Source organism: Pollicipes pollicipes, unplaced genomic scaffold (genome assembly GCF_011947565.3).
Source record: "Pollicipes pollicipes isolate AB1234 unplaced genomic scaffold, Ppol_2.1 Scaffold_3447;HRSCAF=4054_pilon_pilon_pilon, whole genome shotgun sequence".
NCBI classification, from domain to species: Eukaryota; Metazoa; Arthropoda; class Thecostraca; order Pollicipedomorpha; family Pollicipedidae; genus Pollicipes; species Pollicipes pollicipes.
In genome coordinates this window covers 42,744,801-42,768,948 of record NW_023596297.1, presented here as the reverse complement: position 1 = coordinate 42,768,948, position 24,148 = coordinate 42,744,801, and the positions used below count along the sequence as shown (strand labels likewise).

Genomic DNA, 24,148 nt, shown 5'->3' with positions numbered 1-24,148 from the left:
CATCTACCTCCTTGCATCTGCTACCAGGGCGAGGCGATGATGCAGAGCCGGCTTTCAAACAACTTCGACCAAATCAGTGTGCCCTGTGTCCGGCCAAACGCAATGAATTGGAGAGCGCTTTGATGTACCAAGACATGGTGCCTGCAGATCTTCGACATACCAGATGAGTCTTTTTCCAAGGCTGCAATGCTCCCCAAAACTAAACATCGTCAGGCTCTTCTTCGTTCACCAGTGCCGAGATACGAGCTAGAGACATCGGCGCTAGTGGAACCGGTGAAGACATCTGCGCTAGTGGTACCGTATAAAATGACTAGAACCCACAGGTATAAGGATGTTCAAGATCTTAACCGGATCGAGACCTCTAGACATGCCACAGAACGTAAGATTTGAAGCCTCCCGTAACTCCCATAGCTTGGGCAAAAAACAAAATTTGAAAGGCGAAAACGGGTGAGTAATGATAGTTTGGACTGAGTAGTAGTCACCCAATGCCATGGGTAATGGAGTATATACCCAGGTATCGGATGGATTGGGCGAACAATTAATACCATGAAGGCTCAAACCCTCAGGGACACGCAGCAATAGCTATTGTCCACTGACGTCACCGCCAAGCTCTGCGGCGACTTCTGTCTAGCGCTGACAATCGGTCTGGAAGACCGATGTCCATATAACAACACCGTCTGGGACAGGGCACGGGCAGGTATGTACGCCTGCGGCCCGCCGTCCGTTTTCCATGGTAGTCGCGAACAGCCAGGGTCAACGGCCCATCCGACCGGAGCAGAAGGATCCTGGCCCGGACGCGTCTGACACTGACTGCGGCCGCCGCACACGGCCGCCGTCCGTGGGGCGCTACGCCGTCAGACGCGTCCGACAGTCCGGGCGGAGCGAACCCAGGTCGTCCGGCGCTCCTGGAGCCGGGGTCGCGGTTCGCTGATGAGTAAGATCGGTGGAGACGCACGGCGTGCGAGACGCCGGGTGAGGTAGTCGGGTCGCACGGTCGGGGTCGGATGGTCGGGGGTATCGCAGACTCGGCATAGGGCAGGCGCCCAGTGTCACATAGCGGGTCCGTGCGGAGACTGTGACTCTGGCTCTCACCTGAACCTCGGGAAGGTTACCTCCGACTGCCACCTCAAGCTCTGGTGGTATAAACGAAGGTGAGTGCCGTAACCAAGCAGACAAAACTTTTGGTCTTGAGTTTGCCTTTGTACGAGAAATATGTTCGCTGTCGTCAACAAGTCAACTGCTGGTCAACAAGTTAGCTAACATGTTAATATTGTAGGGTTGTATCTAGCAGGCTGCAACTATATGAATTCCGATATCCGCTATTTATAATAGAACTCTCGACAATTTGGATATCTAGGTGAAAGAGCGCATCAAAGCTAATCTTAAATGATCGATGTCATCAATGTCATCATCATAAATGATCAATGTCATCATCAATGACACATCTTACTGATGTGTCATTTCGTTTATCTGTCCGAAATGAATAATATCTTCATAAAGGTGGCGTGCTTTCTGTGTTAGGAGACCAAAGGCTATCATGCCAACGTCAACAACTATAGTTTACACGAAAAACAAACAAATCAGCCGGCTCTGACGAGTAGCTATCATTGGTCTGCGAGCTTTTGTTGATACATTTTCGTAAAAACACAAACCGATGCTAACCTGGTTTCTTAATGCATCCAAAGAACCCGGCGCGTTTGCCGAATTCAAGATTTTGTGTTTTATGGGCATCTGATTTCTGCCAACTCGGCCACATCAAACAGTTGATGTCCAAAAGAATGGATGGCACGTGCGAAATTTTGATAATGTCAAGAATTGAGGGGACGCTATGATATTTTCCAGATCGCAACTATTCATGTTGCATTTGAGTAACGGTGTTTATAAGAATGATTTGTGATGGTAGCTTCGCGACAGCTGTGACGTCAGCCGTGCTGTATCATTTATCTGACGACGAAATAGCGCAACTGCGCGCTGCACTTACGTACGACGGTGCAGTTGTCAAAGTCATTGGGCCTTAATAGGCGCCCGGGTGGTCTGTGGAATACCCTTCACTCGGTTAGGGGTCAATTTGACCCGCTGAAATCTCAAAAGCTAAGAAATCTAGAGGCACTAAATTCACAGGGTGCGTTGGAAAATTTGAGGTTCCAAGGTCATGACCTTCATGCCAAATACGGTCAAAATAACGTCAGACTCCAGGTTAGTGTCCAAAGTGCCTCTCGACCTTCTCATTCAAACACTGTGAACCTAGATACCTGTTCTAAGCAAAAGGTCACTGGTGCTCGTTTAAAGTCAGTGACCTCATTTGACCTTTAGAAGGCCACGGCGGCCAAAATCGTACGAGCCACCTTTAATTTTTACATTTGAATAAGCGTCAGGGATTGCGCTAGACGGTATGTCCTTAAAAGCAAAACGCCGACCTGGGTTGTAGATCAGTGATTTGTTTCGGCTTGTAAGAAGTCCATGGAAAAGATATAATGCGGCCCCTGCATTAGCAAATTCAAAATGAGCGCCATAAACTACCCCTTGCAGTAAGCTCTCGAGTAAAAAATAAGTTGCTTTTGACCTAGGCCTGATATTCATACCTGACCCTAAGTAAACGAAATTTGTTTATTGGATTATTGGGTTGCTTAAGAAATTATCTCAGAGATGTATGACTTCGTCTAACACTCCGTTCTTTCATCCGATTGAACGATCCTCTAGAAATTGCCTTTGCTGAAACCATGGTTTAACTTTGACCTGCAATAGGTCCGGGACATTACAAGATGTGTCTAAATTTCTTGTACGAAAAAAAGTTGTTACTTGATTGTTTACAGCCATGCCAAACGAATATCTCGATCATGAAATCCCATGCTACAACGCACAGTCAGAGCTGTCCACTGAGTTTGTGACAACTGAGCAATAACATTGTTATGTGAGAGTACCCTGTGGCAGTGACCCCATTACTCAAGGCACGTCTGTGGCGGCGATCTCGTAACAGGTGCGCCCCTAACGCGCACCGCTCCACCCCTTTGTAGTACAGGCGGCTGCTCCGCTGCTGCAGGTGGATGGAGCCGGCCGACCGATGTGGCTCGTTTGCCGGCTGGTTGACGGCGCTGCTGCTGTGCTCGATGGTGGTGCCGATGCTGCTGCCGCTGCTGCCGCTGCTGCCGGCTGCGCAGGCTAGTCAGCTCTCCGGCATCAGCGCCAGCGCCGCCCGGCTGGACCAGCTGTTCGACGCTGAGCGACACATCGTCGGCCAACTGGAGCACTTCGTCCAGCTCTCCGAGAGAAGACTGCAGCACGCCAAAAGGTGTGCTTCGACCTCCGCACGACGCTCCCAATTTCACCCATCGCCGAGCAGCAGCAAAGTTGGATGGATCGCCTGCGTAATAACAGTTTTGCATTCCCGGCCTTCAGTGCTGTGAGAGTCCATCAGAATACAAGCTGCACTTGCCCAATAATAAAATGAGCCCTAACGTAACGTAACGTAGCGTAACGTCTTGGAGCGTCTTCCAGACACTTTTTAGGATAGGTTTCATAAAGCCAGACTTGAACTTACCCCGATTTTAACTACAACTTTTAACTACAACTTATACAATGGTAAATCATAGAACTAAATTTTCATGAATATTTCATTTACAAGCCGCTGATAACTAAACGTATCTCACATTGACGAGACTATGACCCATGCACATGGCCGCTTAAAGGAATTCGTAATGTCTGGGGATGCACAACTCGAACATTTTTGCCGAAAACCCAATATCGCGCGCCACGGGCGGAATCAAGCTCTGCCATGGCGGGACACCGTGTCGCATGTTTTCGAATGTGTTTGAGTGGTACCTGTCTACAGCTTTTTATTGCTAGCATATTTTCAAATATACATTATTCATCGTAACTTATTTGACATGCAGGCTGTGACACTTGTCTCCATGGTTCATTGCGTAAACCCTGCATTGATATTGTCATGCGACGTGAGCTTAAAAATGGGGTAAGCTGTACTAAGGAAAATGGATTCAGCTACCTTGAAGTGACTGGAAGCTAGTAAGACGGTTTGGGCTGAGCATGAGCTGGACTGAGGGTGGACCGTATAGACGGACATGCCATTCTACAGCGAGTGGTGAATGCAGTGGGTTCGAGACACATATAAACATGGCCTCAAATTCCAGCTGAGATGTCGAATTTTCCCAGTAGGGAGGGAATACATTTGCCACAGAATTCGGCGTCATCGCTTTGAATGATGTAACAGTCCGTAGTACCAGTACATACCATAAAGCTAACATGATGAGTTAGATACTGATGGTTAGGATTATTATGGTGACGCGTTAAGTCCACACGCAACAAGGTAGGCTTAATGATTAATCTGCTCTTATCACCTCGAGGTCGCAAATTAATGAAATTGGATAATGCCTCTTAACTTCAAAAAGGGCCGCAACGAAAGCCATAAGTTATGTCCATGTTTAGATATGTTCGGAGTGGTATATAGTGCATTTGGACTTCTGTCTGTCTGTCTGTCTGTCTGTCTGTCTGTCTGTCTGTCTGTCTGTCTGTCTGTCTGTCTGTCTGCCTGCCCTTATTTTCAACGGTCTATCCTTGTTTTAGGAAATTACAGAGAAACCACACATCGCTTACCGTCACAGTGATCTATAACCATACTAAGAAACCATAACTAAGTATAAGTTGAAAAGGGCGCAGTAAGTAAACTCAAGAAGTTCAGCCAATTTTCGGCGAAGTGCGCTGCTACGGGAAAACAGCACTCCCATTGACTCCCTAGGCGCGTTTTGCACTTAATGCAGATACTGACAGCACAGAAACATTGCAGCAGCATTGATAAGAGGCGGCGGCGAAATGAGAGAGATCTGGCATTTGCATGGGCAGAAAAAAAGTTTCTTTCATTCATGGTTTTGGAGGGCGTAATCTCACTTCAGTGGCAATGAAAATTTGGAGAGTGAAAAGAAGTACTGCCGATTATGTTGTATGCCTGCAGAAATAATGCAGCACAAATCGACCGTAGGTAGCAGCAGGCCCTCGCATGCGTTTTGAAGGGTTGAACTCCGTCCTTTAACCAGCAAGCTACTAGGACTTGTTCACTCCATTATGCCAGGTCAAAGGCATATTCTCCACGAAAAGAAAACTGCCAAGAGATCTCGGGTCCTCGCAACTATGGACCATAACCATTACCATCACAGTGACCTATAACCATACCAAGAGACCATAACCACCAAAACCGTCCTCAAAGATCGGAGTGCATATGGATCCAATGTACCACTTGGGCACGGTGCTTCACATAATCACGACTCATATCGTGATTAGCCACTTGTTCAGCTCGCTGGTGTCTGAGAGATGCTACCTGCTACGGGTTTAAGACGATTTGCAGCTACAAACATGTGACAACGGCTAGCATATGAGAAAACTACTCCTGCTGGCTTAATGCGGCGCATCCACATGACGCGACAAACAATGCAGTCATGACGTTATGCTTCAGCTCAAGCCACGTATATCCCTTCCCAGACACACGTTTTCAGTGCAGTATACATTACAGACGAGGAAAACAGTGAAGAACACGACCGTCATCAAGCAAGCGTATCATCATCTCGCACCGCTGCTTTGAGGTGCCATCTCACCTTCTCGCTGACTTTTTGCCAGCCTGTTTCTAACGTATCCGATCGTACTCCGCAGGTATTTAGAGCTGTACCGCGACGAGGTTTCTACTGCCAGGCCCAGCAATCCAGTGCGTGACTTCAGACTTCTGCAGAGAGTGGAGAAACATTGGAACGAGGTAACCTAACCCAAAACGATGACTAGAGCATAATATTGGCGTGTCTGAAAGCTAGACGCTTCATTCATAAGCCATGCCCACCGGCATGATTTCACTTGAGATATTCCGCATTCCGTGCCGCATAAACAGATTCTTGTCCTGGAGTGATTAAAAGACGACAATGTCAGGACCTGACGTGGAATATCTAAGCCCTCGTCCCGTTCACCACAGCGTTTGAACGACACGTTGTACAAGTCACTGCCGGCGGCCGACGTCAGTCTGTCTGCATGGGCCGCTGCGTGTTGACTACAGGACCTAGTACCTGACCAACTGCTGGAGACGCTGACTTCGATCCGGAACGAGCTGGGCCGGTTTGTCAGCGCGGAGGGCGGACCGGGCGCGCGCGAGGCCGTGGAGACCATCTCAGCCATGCTGATGGTGCAGCATGTGTACAACATCGACATCGGCGAGCTGGCGGACGGCCGTCTGCTGGGACTGGACACCGGCACCAGTGAGTGGCTGAGGCACGGCCTCCGAGACGTCTTACTTTGGCCATTGCCCCCACACACTCTTTCCCTTCAGACACCTTCTCTCCAGACGCTTCCCTCCAAAACTTCCCCGCAGATACTCTCCGCAGGAATGTACCCCTGCCTTGAGACACTGCCTTAAGGGTCACTGCCTCTATAGACTCGGCTCCCTACAGGAGGCTCCGTGACAGGCATGGCTTGTATATATACTGTCTCTCCGGACACTCACTCTATAGACATCACTCCGCAGCCTCCGCATACACTGCCTCATCAGATAAGATCTCTGCAGACACTGTCTCTTCAGACACTGTTATTCTTGGTTCAGGTTTCACAAGCATTTCCATCACGGACACTGTCTTTGTAGATAAAGCCCCTACAGGAACGAACCTGTCCCAGACACTGGGTGTTTCCAGACACTCCCAAACCACACATGGCCTACGCATGTGCCATCTTCGCAAACGCAGTCCCTCTACACAAAGGTCTCGACGAACACGACTTCCACAGACACTGCAGTTACATGCACGTCCTCTCTAGACCCATACACCCAGCAGACGCTGCCTCCAGGACACTGCTTCTACGGACCTTACCTCCCCAAACACAATCCCCGCGAACAAGGCTTCCGAAAATGCTGTTTCCTCCGGCAGTGCCTCTCTTCGCCCCTGCAGACACTGACTACCAGGGATGGATCCAGAGGGGGGAGGGGGGCACGGGGTCATGGCCCGCCCCCTTGGGTCCCGAAGGAGACCATTGGCTCCAAGGGGGCCCATCGCCGGCCGAAAGAATGCAGATTTTTAACACAAAACGCAACAAAACTGGATATCTCTCGACTTCCAGACGACCAAGAACAGTTGTAAGCAAAAGTGAAGGGCCTATGAGAAGCCAAAAAGTTATTCAATGATTGGAAAAGATGTGGACCGGAAATTGTAAGCCTCATTACACTGTCTAGGGGCCCCCTGCTGTTTCTGGGAGCCCTATATGCCCACTTGCAGGATGATTTCGGTAGTTAAGGAGCATTCCACGTTACTCTTTAATTCTTTGCATTTGCTCGGGGGGCCCTGCGCTGTTCTTGGGATCCTTCTTGCTGGCGTGCCGGGGCACTCTTGTTAATTACGGGCGCTTCCACATGTTCTTTCTTTCCCTTTGCCAGAAAGGCTCTATGGGCTACAGCCGGGGTCCCACGTCTTAACCTGCCGGGGTATTCTCGGTTGCTCAGGGGGCCCTTTACGTAAGTCTCAGTTAACCTACCGACACACTTGCAATATGCTCATGGGCCCTCTTCATCCGTCTAGGGGGCTTCCAATTCTTTGTCACTTGCTCAGGGCCCTGCACTCTTGTCGGGGCCCATCTGATGGCCTGATTAGGCACACCAGTCGTTTGGGAACCCTTCACACTGGGTCTTGGGTACTTCTTTTCTTAATGGGGGCCCCACGTTTTTTGGGGGGCCTATCTGATATCTGCTCGGGCACGTTCAATCGTTCGAAGGTCCTCTACCTCGGGCCTTGTGCACGTGCTATTTGAATGGAGCCATACGCACTTGTCGGGGCCCCCTCTGTTCGCCTCCTCGGCAATACCGAATTGCTCGGGGCCTTGCACATTGGTTCTTGGTGTTTGAATTAAGGGCCCTCTGCTCCTATCGGGGCCATCTGATAACCTGTTCGGGTACACTCTATCTTTCGGAGGCCCTCCGCACCGGGCTTTGGGTACTTTTTATTTGAATGGAGGACCTTACGCTCCCGTCGGGCCCCTTCTGATAAGATGCTCGGGCTCATTCGATCGTGGGGACCTCTACATGCGGTTTTGGGAACTTCCTTTTTGAATGGAGGGCCCCGTGCTTTTCGGGGGCCTTTCTGTTAACCTGCTCTGGAGCACTCGATTATTCGGAGCCCCCTACATCGTGTCAAGGGTATTTGATACTTGAACGGAAGGCCGCACGCTCTTGCCAGGGCCCCATCTGTTGACCTGCTCGGGCACACCCAAATATCCGGGGGCCCTCCACATTGTGTCTTGTGGGTCCTACACTCGTGTCTGGGCCACCTGATAATCTGCTCGGGTACACTCCATCTGTCGGGGTCCCTCCGCCCTGGGTTTTGGGTACTTCTTGTTTGAATGGAGAGCCCTACGTTCTTCTCGGGGCCTTTTCTGATAAGCTGCTCGGGCACATTCTATCAATCTGGGGCCATTCACATGAGGTCTTCTGTGCTTCCCATTCGAATGGAATGCCCTACGCTCTTGTTGGGAGCCCTATTTGTTAACCTGCTCGGGCGCACTCGATCATTAGGGGGCGCTCTTCATTGGGTTTTGGGTACTTCCTTTTTAAATGGGAGGCCTACGCTCTTGACGTGGCCCTCATATATGTTATATGTTAGCCTGCTCTGACCCACTGGATCATTCGATAGCCCTCTGCATTGGGTCTTAAATGCTTGCTATTTGAACAGAGGCCCTACGCTCTTTTTGGGAACCTTATCTGTTAACATGTGCAGGCACACTCGATTATTCGGGGGCCCTCTACATTGAGTCTCGGGTATTTCCCTTTTGAATGGAGGGCCCTACGCTCTTGATGGGGCCCCTATATGTCAACCTGCTCGGGGGCACTCGATCTTTTAGATCCCTACCCATTGTGTCATGATTGTTTCTTTTCTCAGTGGATGACCTATGTTAGTGGCGAGCCCCATCTATTAAGCTGCCCGCGCCGGCGGCGGACGCAGATGGGGGGGGGGGGGGGAGGGGAGGGAACACGCGGGACCATGCCCAATGGACCATGCCAAGGAAGCCTAAAGACTCCGAAGGGGTCCATAACTGGCCGGACGGACACAGTTTTTTTTACAATAAAACTGAAATCCAACAAAAAGGTAAGGCACGGAGACACTCGATACTCAGAGGCCATTTACTTTGGTTGAGGGCTCTCTCCCTTTGGTCTCATTTGCGGAGGACTCTTCACTCCTATGAAAGCTCTTGTTGTTAACCCGCCCACGTACTCTTGATCGCACAGGGGTATTAATTCATGGTCTCGGATAATTCCCCTTCGCTAGGAGGGTTCTGTGCTCTGGCCGGGGCTTCATATGTCAGCCTGCCGAGGCGCCACTGGTTGTTCATGGGCCCACCACGTTGGTCTTGGGTTTCCTTTTGCTTGCTCTGCGGACCCTATACTTGTTGACTGGAGCCCCTTTGCTGGCCTCCTGCGGCACCCATCATCGCTCAGGTTTCGTCCCTATTAGCCTCGGTGCTTTCGCCTTAGAGCAGCGGTCGAATATGCGGCGATGAATTTTTGCGCGCATTTGCCGAACGTAAGGTAACATGCCGCCGACGTCGTATGTGTCATTTTCATTAGCTTTTGAGTGTGTGACACTTATTATACTAGTGCATCACCTTCTTAACATATTTCGAAAGCTAGGATATGCTGTCCTCCTTTATAACAGGACAATTTTATACCAGTCATCGGCCATCAGCTGATTACATCGCCAAGCCGGCTAGCCGTAAAAAACGTAAGCCAGGAATCAAGTCCATGCTTGGTTTTGATGGCTGTTAGCAACCAACTCAACTTTATTTTGCCTGTTGTTCCGAAACACTTAGTCTTAAAATCACAGCATTTAGCGTGCTCTGTAGGAAGTGAGTTAGTTATATGTGTATGCAAGCATAGTACGCCTAGGTTGATAAGGCCGTGCACAGTAAGATGAGTTTCTGTATTTATGAAATAAACGAATAAGTAAATACATACATGCATACATACGTACCTATATATACCCATATATATATATATATATATATATATATATATATATATATATATATATATATATATATATATGTGTGTGTGTGTGTGTGTGTGTGTGTGTGTGTGTGTGTGTGTGTGTGTGTGTGTGTGTGTGTGTGTGTGTGTATGTGTGTGTGTGTGTGTGTGTGTGTGTGTGTGTGTGTGTTGTGTGTGCGTGTGTGGTGTGTGTGTGTGTGTGTGTGTGTGTGTGTGTGTGTGTGTGTGTGTGTGTGTGTGTGTGTGTGTGTGTGTGTGTGTGTGTGTGTGTGTGTGTGTGTGTGTGTGTGTGTGTGTGTGTGTGTGTGTGTGTGTGTGTGTGTGTGTGTGCATATACGTTACATACGACTTGCCTTAAAACGTAATGACCGAAATGCAAAGATATTTTGTGGAGGAGGGCCCCAAACTTTAGGTGGCCACATATTGTCGCGTGCCCCCCCCCCCCCTCCCCCTTGACGAAATCCTGAATCCGCCCCTGCTGACTACAGAAATTTTCTGTCCAGACGCGGCCTCGCAAACAGCTGTCTTCGTAAACACTGACAACATAGACCATGTCTTCGCCAATGGAGCGCATCTCCTCACAACCTACTAGGTCTGCAGTCCCTTCCAGCCTCGCGTCAGATAACTCCAGTTTTAGGAGCGTTTAGCGGCGTTTTCTCGATTGTCTCGGCTCTAGTTTGTCGGGCCTTTGGTTTGGCCCACTAACAATTTACAAAAATTGATACCACTGATCAGCATATAGATAAGCATTGGAATGTTCGTAGTTATTTGTAGCTGAGCTGCCTGTTAATTGTGTGCCGGGGTCACTCCTGTATTTCATGTGAAGTGAGCTGACGCATGACTCCTGTATTCGTAGAGATGGCCGTCTCCGATATCCACAAACTGGCAGAAATAGCTATCAACTCAAAATCATTCCAAAGCGGTCTGGTCTGGCTGGAAACGGGAGCAAAGGTTGCAAGAGCCAGGAACGAAACAGAATGGGCGAACAGATTAGATCGCCGGCTGCTGGAGGCCAAACGCAAGGTAACGCACTCCATTTGCAAGGTTTTTATACATAACAATTGGCACATGGAAGTCCGTACGTGATGGCATGCGTCTTTCCGTACCCATTGTGGCTTTCGTAGTACGGTGACCAAGAATAGGTATTGGCATATCTCTAACACTACGTTGTCATGTCATGCTCAAAGTTGCTATCTATTTTCCTAATGTATTAGCATGTTGTCATTCCTTGATACCACGCATTCCACTGCCATCGGCTTGCTGTGTCATGGAGGTTCTGTATCGCAATCTTGCTGTGTCATAGACGTTCTGTAACGCAGTCTCCTGGGTTCGCTCACTCTCGATGTACAGTTTCAACTCAGCCGTCCCGTCGATTGTAGACGCACTGCATTGGACTACAGCACAGCAGGTGGTGGTGGAGGGGGGGGGGGGGCACCTGACCGCCCTGTTTCCACTCACACCCCTGATATCGGCGTGTTCTCAGCACGACGATCTGCTGGCGGCCGCAGTGGGCGGGTACGAGCTGTTTCCGACGGCGGTCATGGGGCGCTCGCCATCCGCCGTGCGGAACGAGATGGAGCGAGATGTCAAGCTAAGCGAGGAGTACACCCGCACGTTCGGAGCGCTCTGTCGGGGCCGCGACCTCCGGGTGAGAACGATATATCGGTCACCATGCCGACCAGCAGAGACAAGAGCACGCATAACGGACCTGGCGTTTTGCACTGAGAGCTCCTTGTTCTCCTCCTCCGAAGGTGCCGAGCGCTCTGTGCTAGAAATTAGGCCCTGGCATTTGGAAGGCGAGCATGAACTAATTATACAAACTGAGTTGTTTGAACTGACTGAACTGATTGAAGCTGTCTCTGAGGATTGAACACTGATCATCCCATTGCAGGAAGCGTGGCAGCGTGCAAAACTCTATTGTGCGTATGAGAAGCCCCACCCATATCTCTACCTCCAACCATTGAAGACTGAGGTCCACAGCATAGAACCATACCTGTGTGTGTATCACGACTTCCTTCGCCAAGACGAGATGCAACAGCTGATGGAGATAGCTGAGCCCAAGGTAAGCTTGTCCGTGCATTATACTTGCCGGAGCTCACATTATGAAATGCAAGTTTCGGCCATATAATATTTTCGTTTCAAACACGTCAGCAGAGTGGAGGGAGGTTGTTAGTTCGAATGGCTTTTGGCTCGCTGCAGCACCACAAATTTTGAACACTCCCGGAAAGTCATGTCTAGCTGGTGAGATCATGATTATTCAGTGTAGCTTGGCACCGCAAATGTCACTAGTCGTAGTCAGCCGCTTAGAGGTTGGCTGTACTTTGGTCACTAGAGGGAGGGGGGGGGGCGGGGGGGGGGGGGGGGGGGGCGGGGCACTCGCTCGGCGCGAACCAGTCGGTGCCAAGCATAACACACACGCCAGCCGTCCAGCTACAGAAGAGTTGGTGTTCTGACTGGAAAGCCCTCCTGGCTGGCTCCTGCTGGCCTACAGATGCAACGATCCGTGGTGGGCGCCGACGGGGAGAGCACGTGGTCTCGCGTGTCCACCTCGGCTCGGCTCGAAGACGGCCATCACCCGCTGGTGGCGGCGCTCAGTCTGCGCATGCAGATGGTCACGGGCCTGGACACGGTCCACCGGCGCGGCTACCCGCAGGAGACGCTGCAGGTGAGTACGCCAACCTCACAGCTGACCGCCGGACGGCCAAAGCCCATGGACTCCTGTGCAGGGACGATTTGGTTACTTACCAACAAGTCCTTTCTTCAGTACAGTTGCAAACGTGGATAATTCAGGTCGTGCTGTGCACAGAGCTGATTTGGTTTATGCACAAAGCCATGAGACTTGGAAACAAATCACATTAATGCGCGCAGCGCTTATGCGTTGAAAACGATTGTGCGGGCTTCCATCTTGAAATGGAGTCAAGTCTTAACGCCAAGGCCTACGTCTGTGGCCACGTTGTTCCTTGTATAATTGCACACACCAGATGAGTTTTCGCGATGCCCCCTCAATATTTCGTAGTTAAGTAGGACCAATGTCACGAAAACATATTTCGCCTGCAGCTAAAGTTTTTTATATTCCGAAAATGTAGTAGGAATCATGTCCAACATGTCCAAGCGTCGCACGAGTATCACTGTATTTATCGGGCTCACATCAGCTTAATGAAGTTTGAAAAGGCATAGGGGACGCGTTCAGCTCCGAATCTAGACTTAACAACTTGCTGGTCATGAACCAAGCAAGTTACTTCGTTTTTTTACGATTTCCTGGTGAAAAAGAAGAAAAAAATCCTGCCAGCCGCATCGCCTGCTCGAGACTGTCTGCGGTGGCTACGCTAATCCCCTTCACCCACATTACAATCGTCAGCTATCTTGCTATTTAATGCACGGTGAGGTCATCTCAGCACCTTTTCAAAGGATGTTGAGGCAGGCGCTTAGGAGGCAAAGCGGCATCTCTGTTGCCTCGCCTGCAACAGAACAGCGAACATTGCAATGCTCGTATGAACTATGTTAGTCATTATTATGCAAATGTATGCATGTGTGTTCATGTAAAACTAACATACAACAAATACTGGGTGTATTTTTGAAGCATCTTGTTTGAAAAGGCTTTGATACGTTGAAATGATTTATCATTATTATGTTGATTGCTATCATTTCTGCACATTACAAACACATGTAAACATTTGGACACTGTTGTTATTTAAAGTCACTATTCATCTGCCAAGCACAACATATCCATAACAGATCCCTGAACGCGCACGCACTTCTCCAATATTCCAGAATGACCCATGCCTGCTAGAGTGCTGCAAATGGCGTGTTCAGCGTCTGAGTGCGGGGACGGAGGCCTGCATCTCTAGCTTTCACACCAAACTGAGTGCGGGGACGGAGGCCTGCATCTTTAGCTTTCACACCTCACTGAGTGCGGGGACGGAGGCCTGCATCTTTAGCTTTCACGCCAGACTGAGTGCGGGGACGGAGGCCTGCATCTCTAGCTTTTACACCAAACTGAGTGCGGGGATGGAGGCCTGCATCTCTAGCTTTTACACCAAACTGAGTGTGGGGACGGAGGCCTGCATCTCCAGCTTTCACACCTAACTGAGTGCGGGGACGGAGGCCTGCATCTTTAGCTTTCAGACAAAAATGATTGCGCGAAAGACACCAATGCAACCGCCGTGCAATTTTCAACAATGCTGACAAGAAAGTGCATGCTTTGCCCATTTTTGCCATCCTTGCTTGCACTTTTAGAGTAAGGTTTCAACTATGACATCCAGTAGACTGAATCGCAGTTGCATACGGTATAACTCAGGGGAGCGGCCAGAGGCCCCTTGGTCCGTTTGTTTTGTGCTTCTTTTTTTCGTTCTTTCACGATAGTTAAAATGGGCGTGACGAGTATTCACCGGGCTCGGCACAGGCTATTAAGAAAACAGGGAAACAAAAGATACCTATGAGGCAAAAACAAATGCAAAACACTCTTCACATTTTATTTATCGTAAATATTTAAGCAATATTTGCGCGCCTCCAACGCAAAATGTTGCTTGCACTAGCAACTGTCCATTTGGATTTAAGGCTGTCTGCACTGCTTCTGTACTTTGGTACTATTCCTCGCCTCCGTGCTATTCACCAGAATGCAGTCCTTAACGTTTGGTTTACGAAGCTTATGCTGATGTGCACACCAGGTAGGCACGCAATTACCCCGATCCTAAAAAAAGCTTACCAGTATCACTCTGCTCTCAACCTCCCATCTGGCAGCGACGCGTCTCAACGGTAATGGCGGTCGCAAGTGTGCGCGGCGAATGAAACCACACTGTAAAAGGTGATCCGCGTGTGGTCATGACCACCGCTCAACCACCATGCGGCCACGTGTGAGGCGCTGGCTCAAAACTGGTAATCGCACTATGGTCATCAGCCGATCGTACGATGGTGGTCAATGTGTGGCCTTTATCCAAACAAGGTCGTCGAAGCATAATGATAGGGATATCGGTGACTTAAGGTGGCTCATCGCAGACGGCTAGTCATGAAGGGATGGACGGTCAGAATTTTGTTCGCTGTAGACTAGTGTGTACATGCGCGTCTGCACGATGACGAGTTGATGCCATGATATATTTTGCTGCATTCTTATATGTATCCGTGTTTTGGTCTTATTTTGCGACAGGAAGAAATCCCCCCCCCCCCCCCTCCTCGGGATCGCTAAGCGAGCTCCCGTTTGCCGATGTTCCGCACCTGTGCGCGCTCTGGTGACCTCTGTCAGCGTGTCGCGGCCCGGCCCCCGGGTGGGGTAATACATCCTGGTATCGTTAAACGTTGTGCTAGGAGCGTCGGTGTCTAGATCGCTGACAACTTATTCTGCGTGCGAAACGGTCAAACGGCAGATCGGCGTTTGTTAGCAGTACGATGGCAGACAAAATACACGTTAAATGCTTTTACCGAGCTGGTTGTGTTGGCATCCAAGAGATGGACGGACTGGATTGTTCCCGTGGATTCTGCGGGAAGTACGAGGTGTCATCACCGCGCATTTTGGAGCGCTATTTTGCGAGGATAAAGCTAGTTGAAGGGGGATTAGGCTGCTATTGGTTGTGTACGACCTTCTTTACTTGTTTCAGGCACTCACTCACTCTTAATGAAATAAATGCAATCCCTCAAAACCTATGGAACGTCACCGGCAGGTGCCGTGCCACTATCCCCTGTTTCGTTTGACTTTCCCTGTGTCGCGAATGGGATATAGATGGCGAAGGAGGACAAAGTTGTACAAAATATATTACGGAAATTAAATGCCTCTACTACAGTATGCCTGGCTTGGCTCCGCTCGAGTACGTCAGACTGAGTCGGAATTGGATGAGCCAGATTATGCCCTGTCCTTGTTTCATTTCGGTTTCGTTCGGGCGGGTTTGGTTAGATTCGCTACAACATGTGTCCATCATGCTAACTACAAAGTATTCCATGGAGTGCTATGTTGTTCTGTAACTTTGAATGGTTACCTACTTGAGATTATTTTGCCACAATCTTTTGTCATGTTTTGTTTCGTTCCTGACATTTCTGCTGCCTTGCCTTCAGGTTTGCGAATACGGCGCGGGTGGTTTCTTCCAATGGCATCATGATTTCCTAAATCTAGAAGATTCAGCCGTTAGGGAGGTGAGCTACGGTTTCAGTGGTTAAAGGATATTGCTTTTTGTCGATCAAAGAGCTGTTTATCTGTAGCAGTTTTGGGACAAGTCAATGTGTTCACACGAACGGTCGCGAAAACATGCGTGCAAAAATGGGCAAAAAAGGTAGCGCAACCTAATTCGTAAGACCACTGCCCTTAGCTTTTCAACATCCAACAGCAAAGCCTTACACCAACATCGGCGCAACAGACAGGTTGGGTCCTCCCGCTCTAACGGGCCCCATGCCTGCGCTGTATGTGGTGGTGTGAATCATCTGGAGGTGGCAGCTGCCAACCCCGAGCCGGGGCACATCAGGCCACGGGCGAGGCCGCGCGCCATCAGCCAACTGAGCCGGCTGCGTTCGCCGGCAGAGCTACCTGAGGGTGCATCCGCTCCAGCTGGAGTATGGCGAGAGGATCGCCACGGTCATGATCTACGTAAGTCCAACAGCAGGATCTGTGTGCTGGAGTGCACGAGGGACGTCGGCGGGATGGGATTGCGTTCGCTTTTGTTTGTAATGGTGCTGTGCAAAAGCCGACTGTTTCTCGTACCTAATATGCATTTTAAATGGAGTGCTCCACATTTGTGTAGGATTTTGAACTAAAATATCTTTCTTGAAGATCATTCGGTGCAGCTCACAGCCCCGTCCTTTTGAAGACCTAAAACCCTCTAGTTACTGAGGTTTCTCTTATCTACACGCCTGCAGATATGTGCTGAATATTTCGTGAAGACTACTTCGAGACCATTATGACATGCAGAGTGCCATAGCAACGCCACGCAGTTCGTGCCGCCATATAGGCCATGCAGCGCTCAAGGCCAGGAAGAGTACATACGCACGCACAAAAATACAATGCCAGGATTGTCATCAAGCTGTTCAGATCTGGCATCCGTGAGCACGATTTCCAAGCATAGTGGACGTCAATTGGCTCTCAAGCAAGTTGATCCAGATGTACAAGCTTCAATAATTCATTAGGCTTTGTGCTACACAATATAAAAAGATGGACCTGGTTTCTTTACTTGCTAGTCATTACAGAAATAAGACTTATAATCGAACAGCTTAAGAATGGCGCCACAATCCAACAAGTGAATACAAGAAAATGTCCCTAACTCACGAATAAGTATGTAGGAACACCACGGAAAGGGCCAAAAGACAAGCTCATAAACTATATTTAGCTCAGCAAACACTTCGAGCACTGTCACCATCTCTCGGCAAGTTTGAAGCACTACCAGCTAGTGCTAGGGTGGTAATTTTGCGCTGCCAATTGACAGAACCTCAACGTCATCCGAATATTTCATGACGCAACCAAACAAGGGTGTATTGAGGAGCATATTTACCAAATCGTGCTTTTTGCCTTAAGGAGTCCTTTCGTCATAAAAAGACACCAATGGTTATAAGTGGGCTAATTTCATCATGTCAGATGCTTCTTTCAACATCTCCAGCTGTAGAAAATTTCCTTTGAATTGACATTCTGAGACGTGCATTGGATAGTTGACGTAGCGTCTACCAACGACGTGGGCAGCTGACGTGGCATGAATCAAGAACATGGATGGCTGGCAAAGTCAGCACCAAGCGAAGATCCTCTTGCGGACCGCGACCTGACCACTATAGTGGTTAATGTGTATCTTTCCCACTTGCAGTGAACTGGCACTACACTGGACCAGCTGAGCTCGTTACTGACTGACTGTGTACTATACTCCAGCTGAGCTTGGTACAGACTAACTGTGTGTTGTGCTCCAGATGAGCTCGGTACTGACTGACGGTGTGCTGTGCTCCAGCTGAGCTCGATACAGACTGACGGTGTGTTGTGCTCCAGATGAGCTCGGTACTGACTGACGGTGCGTTGTGCTCCAGCAGAGCTCGATACAGACTGACGGTGTGCTGTGCTCCAGCTGAGCTTGGTACAGACTAACGGTGTGCCATGCTCCAGCCGAGCTCGATGCAGACTGACGGTGTGTTGTGCTCCAGCTGAGCTCGGTACTGACTGACGGTGTGCTGTGCTCCAGCTTAGCTCGATGCAGACTGACGGTGTGTTGTGCTCCAGCTGAGCTCGGTACTGACTGACGGTGTGCAGTATTCCAGCTGAGTTCGGTACAGACTGACGGTGTGCTGTGCTCCAGCTGAGCTCGGTACTGACTGACGGTGTGCTGTGCTCCAGCTGAGCTCGGTGCTGCGCGGCGGGCGCACCGTGTTCCCGCTCCTGGGTGTCAGCCTGGAGCCGCAGCCCGGCTCAGCCGTCTACTGGGACAACTTGCGTCCGGATGGCACCGGCGACAGGCGCACCCTGCACGCCGGCTGTCCCGTGGCCTTCGGCTACAAGTGGAGTACGTCGGCCTCAGATCCACGGTATCAAGGGCATGCCTGCCGGCCAATGACCTGTGTGAGGCCCAAATGGCTTTGGACTAGGCGCGATCTTACTCTAAGCAGGCGTCACGTTTTAACTTTAAGTCTTAAGACACACTTTTAGTTCAAAATGCCTTTAATGAATATTGCTGCCGAAACTGAAAAAACAAATGGAAGATTTGATCTAGACTGGATCACCACAGGCATGTTTCTGGGAAGGTTTCTGGATCATTAACTCTGATAAAAATTAAAGGCTCTCGTGTGATGAGACGTTGCATCCGTTGTTGGCTTACAAGGAACCGGCACTGACTGCACTTTACCGGCGATATCCGCATGTGATGTCGAAATATCCAGCACACAGCAGGATCAGACAGCTAGCAATGGAGGTCACTTTCACTATCATAACTCTCGGTCCAGCCATGCACACCGACAAGTAATACAAATTGTATGGCGTGGAATGTGCAAGGCCACAACGGAGGCATCCGCTGGCATAATTTGAATGATGTCAGAAAGTGAATTGGTTACGCCAAACGTCTTTCGCAACCCAACAAATACAAGGGCTGCAACGTCGACTTACGAAAGTTAAACGGGACGACGAGGGGGCGAACTGAGAGCCTGACAATCTGAACTCCTTCCGAATGTGTTTTTGGGGACCGCGGACGGCTGCACATCACCAAAGCTTCAAATTACAGTAAACTCTTCGAGCCCAACCACAGACCAGGATGGAAAACACAAGGCTAATTGTAATGTACGATAACTAATGTTTGCTCCTGCATGTTTCAGTTGCAAACAAGTTCATCAGGTCCACTGCGCAGACATTCAGAAGACCGTGCCGGAAGATTGATGAGCACGGTGGAAATTAATACTACACCCGCATGTGCTGCAATGAATCACATTAACACATAATGTGGTCAAACCTACTGTTGAGGGCTGTACCTGCAGCGGTGCTGCATGCGGTGAGGTGCTTCTACTTATCCTGAGATCCAGTTAACCCTGAGATTGGCTTGTGCCGTTCTGGTTTAGTGCACCCAGGCCAAATGCCGTGAACATACCTGGGGGTGCGCATTTTCAACGTGAATGGCCACTTGTGATGGAAAAAACACATCGCTTATTTCTTTTTGGATTGTTTGGAGGAAATATGCAAGCATGCCTCTCCTTATCTAGCAATATCACCAACTTGCAGAGCTAAGCACCAACGTATCGTTTGTCTCAGCACCGCCAGGCCAGGCAGAACAGTCGATGCGATAACATAGCGTGCCCTTTAGACTCGTCCCACCATTCGGACGCCGCTGGAGGCAAGTGTGGTACAAAACAGACAGATCTGCACAGTGGCCGAATATTTTCAATTAGGTTCAAGTCCTGTGTGAGGCCAGACCAAGTCTTTACCCAGAATTACCTCAGCACTTAAGCGGGCAATTCTCAGGTCTACTTAGCAGGCAGAATGGGAGAAAGCCTTGTTCCGTGAGCATGACTTAACTGGCAACTCGCATAAACCCATGGTTTGAAACAGTTCAACCTTCAGCTTTCCCGTTGATCGCAACGAAATACTTTTGTGTTTCTTCAGAATGTGTGCGCGCCATGAAATACGTACTGCACATGGGCACACACGGAAACGTAAACCTACCTTAAATGTCAACTATCTCTCATAGCATTTTGTAAAACTACTTGAAGTTGAATATGGTGTAATACGGACCGCCACACCCAAAACGCCATTTTGACTTGAGAAGGTGTTTGATTGATGGATGGGCCATCACTTCCGAGATGCCGGGCATTAGCTCGGGATCATTTTGACGATTTCGTGAATAACCTAGCTTTAAATCCGTCTGGCTCACACACCAGCTTCTGGTTCTTCAGCGTACCTCTGAAGACCACCCGTCTGGCTCACACACCATCTTCCGGTTCTTCAGCGTAGCTATAAAGGATACCCGTCTGTCTCACACACCAGCTTCCGGTTCTTTAGCGTAGCTCTAAAGGATACTCGTCTGGCTCACACACCATCTTCCGGTTCTTCAGCGTAGCTCTAAAGGATACTCGTCTGGCTCACACAGCATCTTCCGGATCTTCAGCAGATGGCTTGTGTCCAATGAGTTTGAATGCAAAGCGCGCGCTGTTTTTCAATAAGTTCTTTGAGAATTTGGTCGTTGATTTAGACTTTGTACTGTTTCTCAGGACTTTGCGGGAATAATGGTGGACAATGACCGTCTTTCAAACCAGCCGTGGAAAGCCGGCCGGTCAGCGTAGTGGTCAATGGCCACCTTTCCTCGAAAACCTCAGGATGACACGCCAGCAAGTGATAAATTGTGTTTCTTAGCTGCCAGGAGACTCTTTTCAAAAGTTTTTATTCTTTCATATCATCTGAACTGGACCTAGTGTTAAGCTTAATGGATGTCCTGGTACTTTTAAACAACTATTCCTGCGCTCTTCCCACCCAAAAGAATCCCGGCATCTGTGTTGTGGAAAGACAGTCTATGCCCTCTAACCCTTTAAATGTGACCACGTCATTAGAAAACTGTCCTTCAGGACACAGTGCCAGTACTGGCAGACTCAGGGAGAGATAGCCCTGGGCGGTGTTGGCGCGGAGGATGGGCCTCATGGCACGCTGCTGTAGTTACACAGTGCCAGTACTGGCAGACTCAGGGAGATGATAGCCCTGGGCGGTGTCGGCGCGGAGGATGGGCCTCATGGCACGCTGTTGTAGTTACACAGTGCCAGTACTGGCAGACTCGGGGAGATTATAGCCCTGGGCGGTGTCGGCGCGGAGAATGGGCCTCATGGCACGCTGCTGTAGCTTTGTAACTCGACTTCGCTCGGGTTATTGGGCGGTGTCGGCGCGGAGGATGGGCCTCATGGCACGCTGCTGTAGTTTTGTAACTCGACTTCGCTCGGGTTATCCGTTGTTCATAGTGCAGACCGGGGCGGGGTCAATGCGACTCCTTACCAAATCCCAACTAAGAATGATATGGTCTCGCAGGAAAAAGGGCCTTAGCGATATCTCAAGATTAGTCACAGACTTTGTTGTGATGCAAGTAGTACCTTGCGACTTGTACTTTGCGGTCAGTCATTGTAAAGCAGGCGCAAACATTGTTGCATGATGGATTTGTTCGTGATGTATGTCCTGACCCATTACAGAACGCATCATTTCACGTGTCCATGTGTCAGTCTGGCATGAAATTCCTGGACCAACACACAGCCAGATATGTCGAAGTGCTTTTGCCATCAATGTGCTGCTCTTTTGTGCCAATACATCCGCTGAAAAACATGGACTTTTTGCCGAACATTGGTTAGCAATTTGCCGTTCCAGTTCCCATAAATCTCATTCGTGAACATGCCCACGCTCGCTGACGGTTCTTTAAGGCATCCGCATAGGGCACGGCTTGGGTTGTAATTAAAACGTAGCAATAGAATACAAGTTTCCACCGATGTCCATCTCTCAGTGGTGAGTGTTGTGAACAATTTGTCCAACAGCATTATTGTGTGCTTAAGTCGTCATGGTGAACATTTTGAGCAAGAAACATAATCCTAAGACAACAGTAGACGTCTTATCGCTATGAAATGCGGTGGGCTAAGCATGCAAGGCATCAAAATTTGACGTTCTTAAATTAATAGATAAAGCAGCTACATCCAATGTTAAGTGCTTGCAGCAGTGTAGCTCCTTATTCAGTGGAGAGTCCAGTCCAGCGTGTCGCGGAACACGTTGCGGCCTCCGAATTCCATACAGCCTCGGACACTACAAGATCACGGTATGCTGCCTCATTTGGCGAACTTGTGACCTGAAAATAGTACAAAGCTACGTCAACAGATGTCTCTGAAATTGCATCCCCCGCCACGCGACAGCTGCGAAGCTTAGTTCATATCAGACAATTTTTTCATCTTTCAAAATTATTTGCCGTAATTTCTGGACGCCCGTTCACCAACATGAAGTTTCAAGTAAATCGAAAGCACTTACTTACTCCAGCCATTTTATGAGAGAGGTGTCGCGGCGGTTTGTGCTGGACTCGGCTCCAGGTAACACTTTAGACTGTTTTTAATCTGGTCCGTGATAAAAAACGAGATTTTTCACCCCGGGTCGTCTGTGAAAATCAAGTAATGTCGGTCGACGACCGATTCAAATTGGTGGTCGATAGCGCTTCCGCAGTGACATGGTGGACGCAATATTTTTGCAAATCACCGGTGCGGCCGCCTGCAGCATTCAGTGACAGGTGGTCAGGGTGCCAACCGAACAAAATGAATGCTTTTGGCAGACCAGCATGGTTTCAATTTCAGTTGAAACTCCTACAGCACTGTTATTAAGTGCACAATGTCGAACTCCTCTCTTGCGATTAAAACTAATTTTCGCAGGCTGCCGCAGGATGACCGTCACTCTATGGGCATGACGTCTGCGCTCAGCGATGCGCCGTCAGGGAGTCTGCACTCGGCGGTGCGCCGTCAGGGAGTCTGCACTCGGCGATGCGCCGTCAGGGAGTCTGCACTCGGCGATGCGCCGTCAGGGAGTCTGCGCTCGGCGATGCGCCGTCAGGGAGTCTGCACTCGGCGATGCGCCGTCAGGGAGTCTGCACTCGGCGGTGCGCCGTCAGGGAGTCTGCACTCGGCGATGCGCCGTCAGGGAGTCTGCACTCGGCGATGCCCCGTCAGGGAGTCTGCACTCGGCGATGCGCCGTCAGGGAGTCGCATGAAGAACATTGGCGGCGTTGACCGACAAATCATTTGTATTGCCGGCGATGACGTACCGTAGACATTGCAGGCGCGCGATCGTACCCGCCTCACAAGACTTCAAGTACTTTTAATTTACCGTCGTACCTTTGCAGATCGGCGCAGTGCCCGTCCCAACAGCATTGAGTGACAGGCTCCCAGGAGTCAGCCGCATGAATTGGATGTTTTTGGCCGGCAAACCCGTTGCAACGCCAGCTGATATTTCACCAGCAGTGCGATCAAATGCACACGGTCGTCCTCTTTGTTCGCGATAAGTATTTTCCGGAGCTGTGATTTACCACCCACCGCGCTATGTCCAAGCCGGCTGCATTTAGCAGTAAGCCGTCAGAGGCTCATATGTACAAAAGAGTGATGATGGTCGGCGGCCGATTCACATTGGCCGCCGATGGTGCCCCAGCAGGGATATCGTGTGCCCATGGTCGCGCCGGCGGAGAACGAGTGTAGGCATTCCACGTCTTCTGAAGCATGCTAGGCCATAGCACCAACCCAGATCTGCACGCGTAGGGTCTAAAAAACCGGCATATTACGCAGACACGCAAGTCTTCCGAAACGGCTCGTCCGATCGCCTTGAAGCCTTCACCTATCGATTCCGTACATTGAAGTGAGTCATGGGGAGGCAATATCGAGACGTGACTTGACGTCAAGCACCTCGAAAACGCGACGGAAAATTTAACATGCAAATGCAGACAACTCATATCCCAGAGCCTACTGGACCGAGCACTGTGAACCTTTCAACACTGGACGCTCTATACCTAATTCCCTACTGCAGTTCCAAATTTGGCGACCCTAGGTCAGGTCAAAATTCGTCAAATTTCATGAAGTCCCAAATTCCTGCTTGCAGACGGCATGCAGCTCAGAACCTGCCAAATCGGACGCTACCAAGCCTTCACCATTGGATGCCCTTTACCTGGTTAAGTACTGCAGTTCCAAATTTGGTGACACTAGGTCAGGTCAAGT

General features: G+C 49.7%; 1 protein-coding gene across 1 annotated transcript; it reads left to right on the top strand.

Annotated features, from left to right (window-relative positions):
* The first annotated feature begins 986 nt into the window (after positions 1–986).
* LOC119091980 (prolyl 4-hydroxylase subunit alpha-1) lies at positions 987–22,230 on the top strand. The gene is made up of 12 exons (XM_037214922.1): positions 987–1,151; positions 3,041–3,289; positions 5,656–5,755; positions 6,047–6,245; positions 10,866–11,032; positions 11,493–11,657; positions 11,901–12,071; positions 12,501–12,674; positions 16,052–16,129; positions 16,512–16,577; positions 18,297–18,484; positions 19,265–22,230. The coding sequence occupies exons 2-12, from the start codon at positions 3,045–3,047 to the stop codon at positions 19,323–19,325; spliced, it is 1,614 nt and encodes a 537-aa protein (XP_037070817.1). The 5' UTR covers positions 987–1,151; positions 3,041–3,044; the 3' UTR covers positions 19,326–22,230.
* The last annotated feature ends 1,918 nt before the right edge of the window (positions 22,231–24,148 follow it).

Bases quoted from the DNA above. Each gene is read 5' to 3' on its own strand.
- LOC119091980 (XM_037214922.1), top strand. From the start codon at position 3,045: ATGGAGCCGGCCGACCGATGTGGCTCGTTTGCCGGCTGGTTGACGGCG. The intron at 11,033-11,492 runs GTAACGCACTCC...GCGTGTTCTCAG, and splicing joins TGCTGGAGGCCAAACGCAAG to CACGACGATCTGCTGGCGGC. The intron at 16,130-16,511 runs GTGAGCTACGGT...GTTCGCCGGCAG, and splicing joins AAGATTCAGCCGTTAGGGAG to AGCTACCTGAGGGTGCATCC.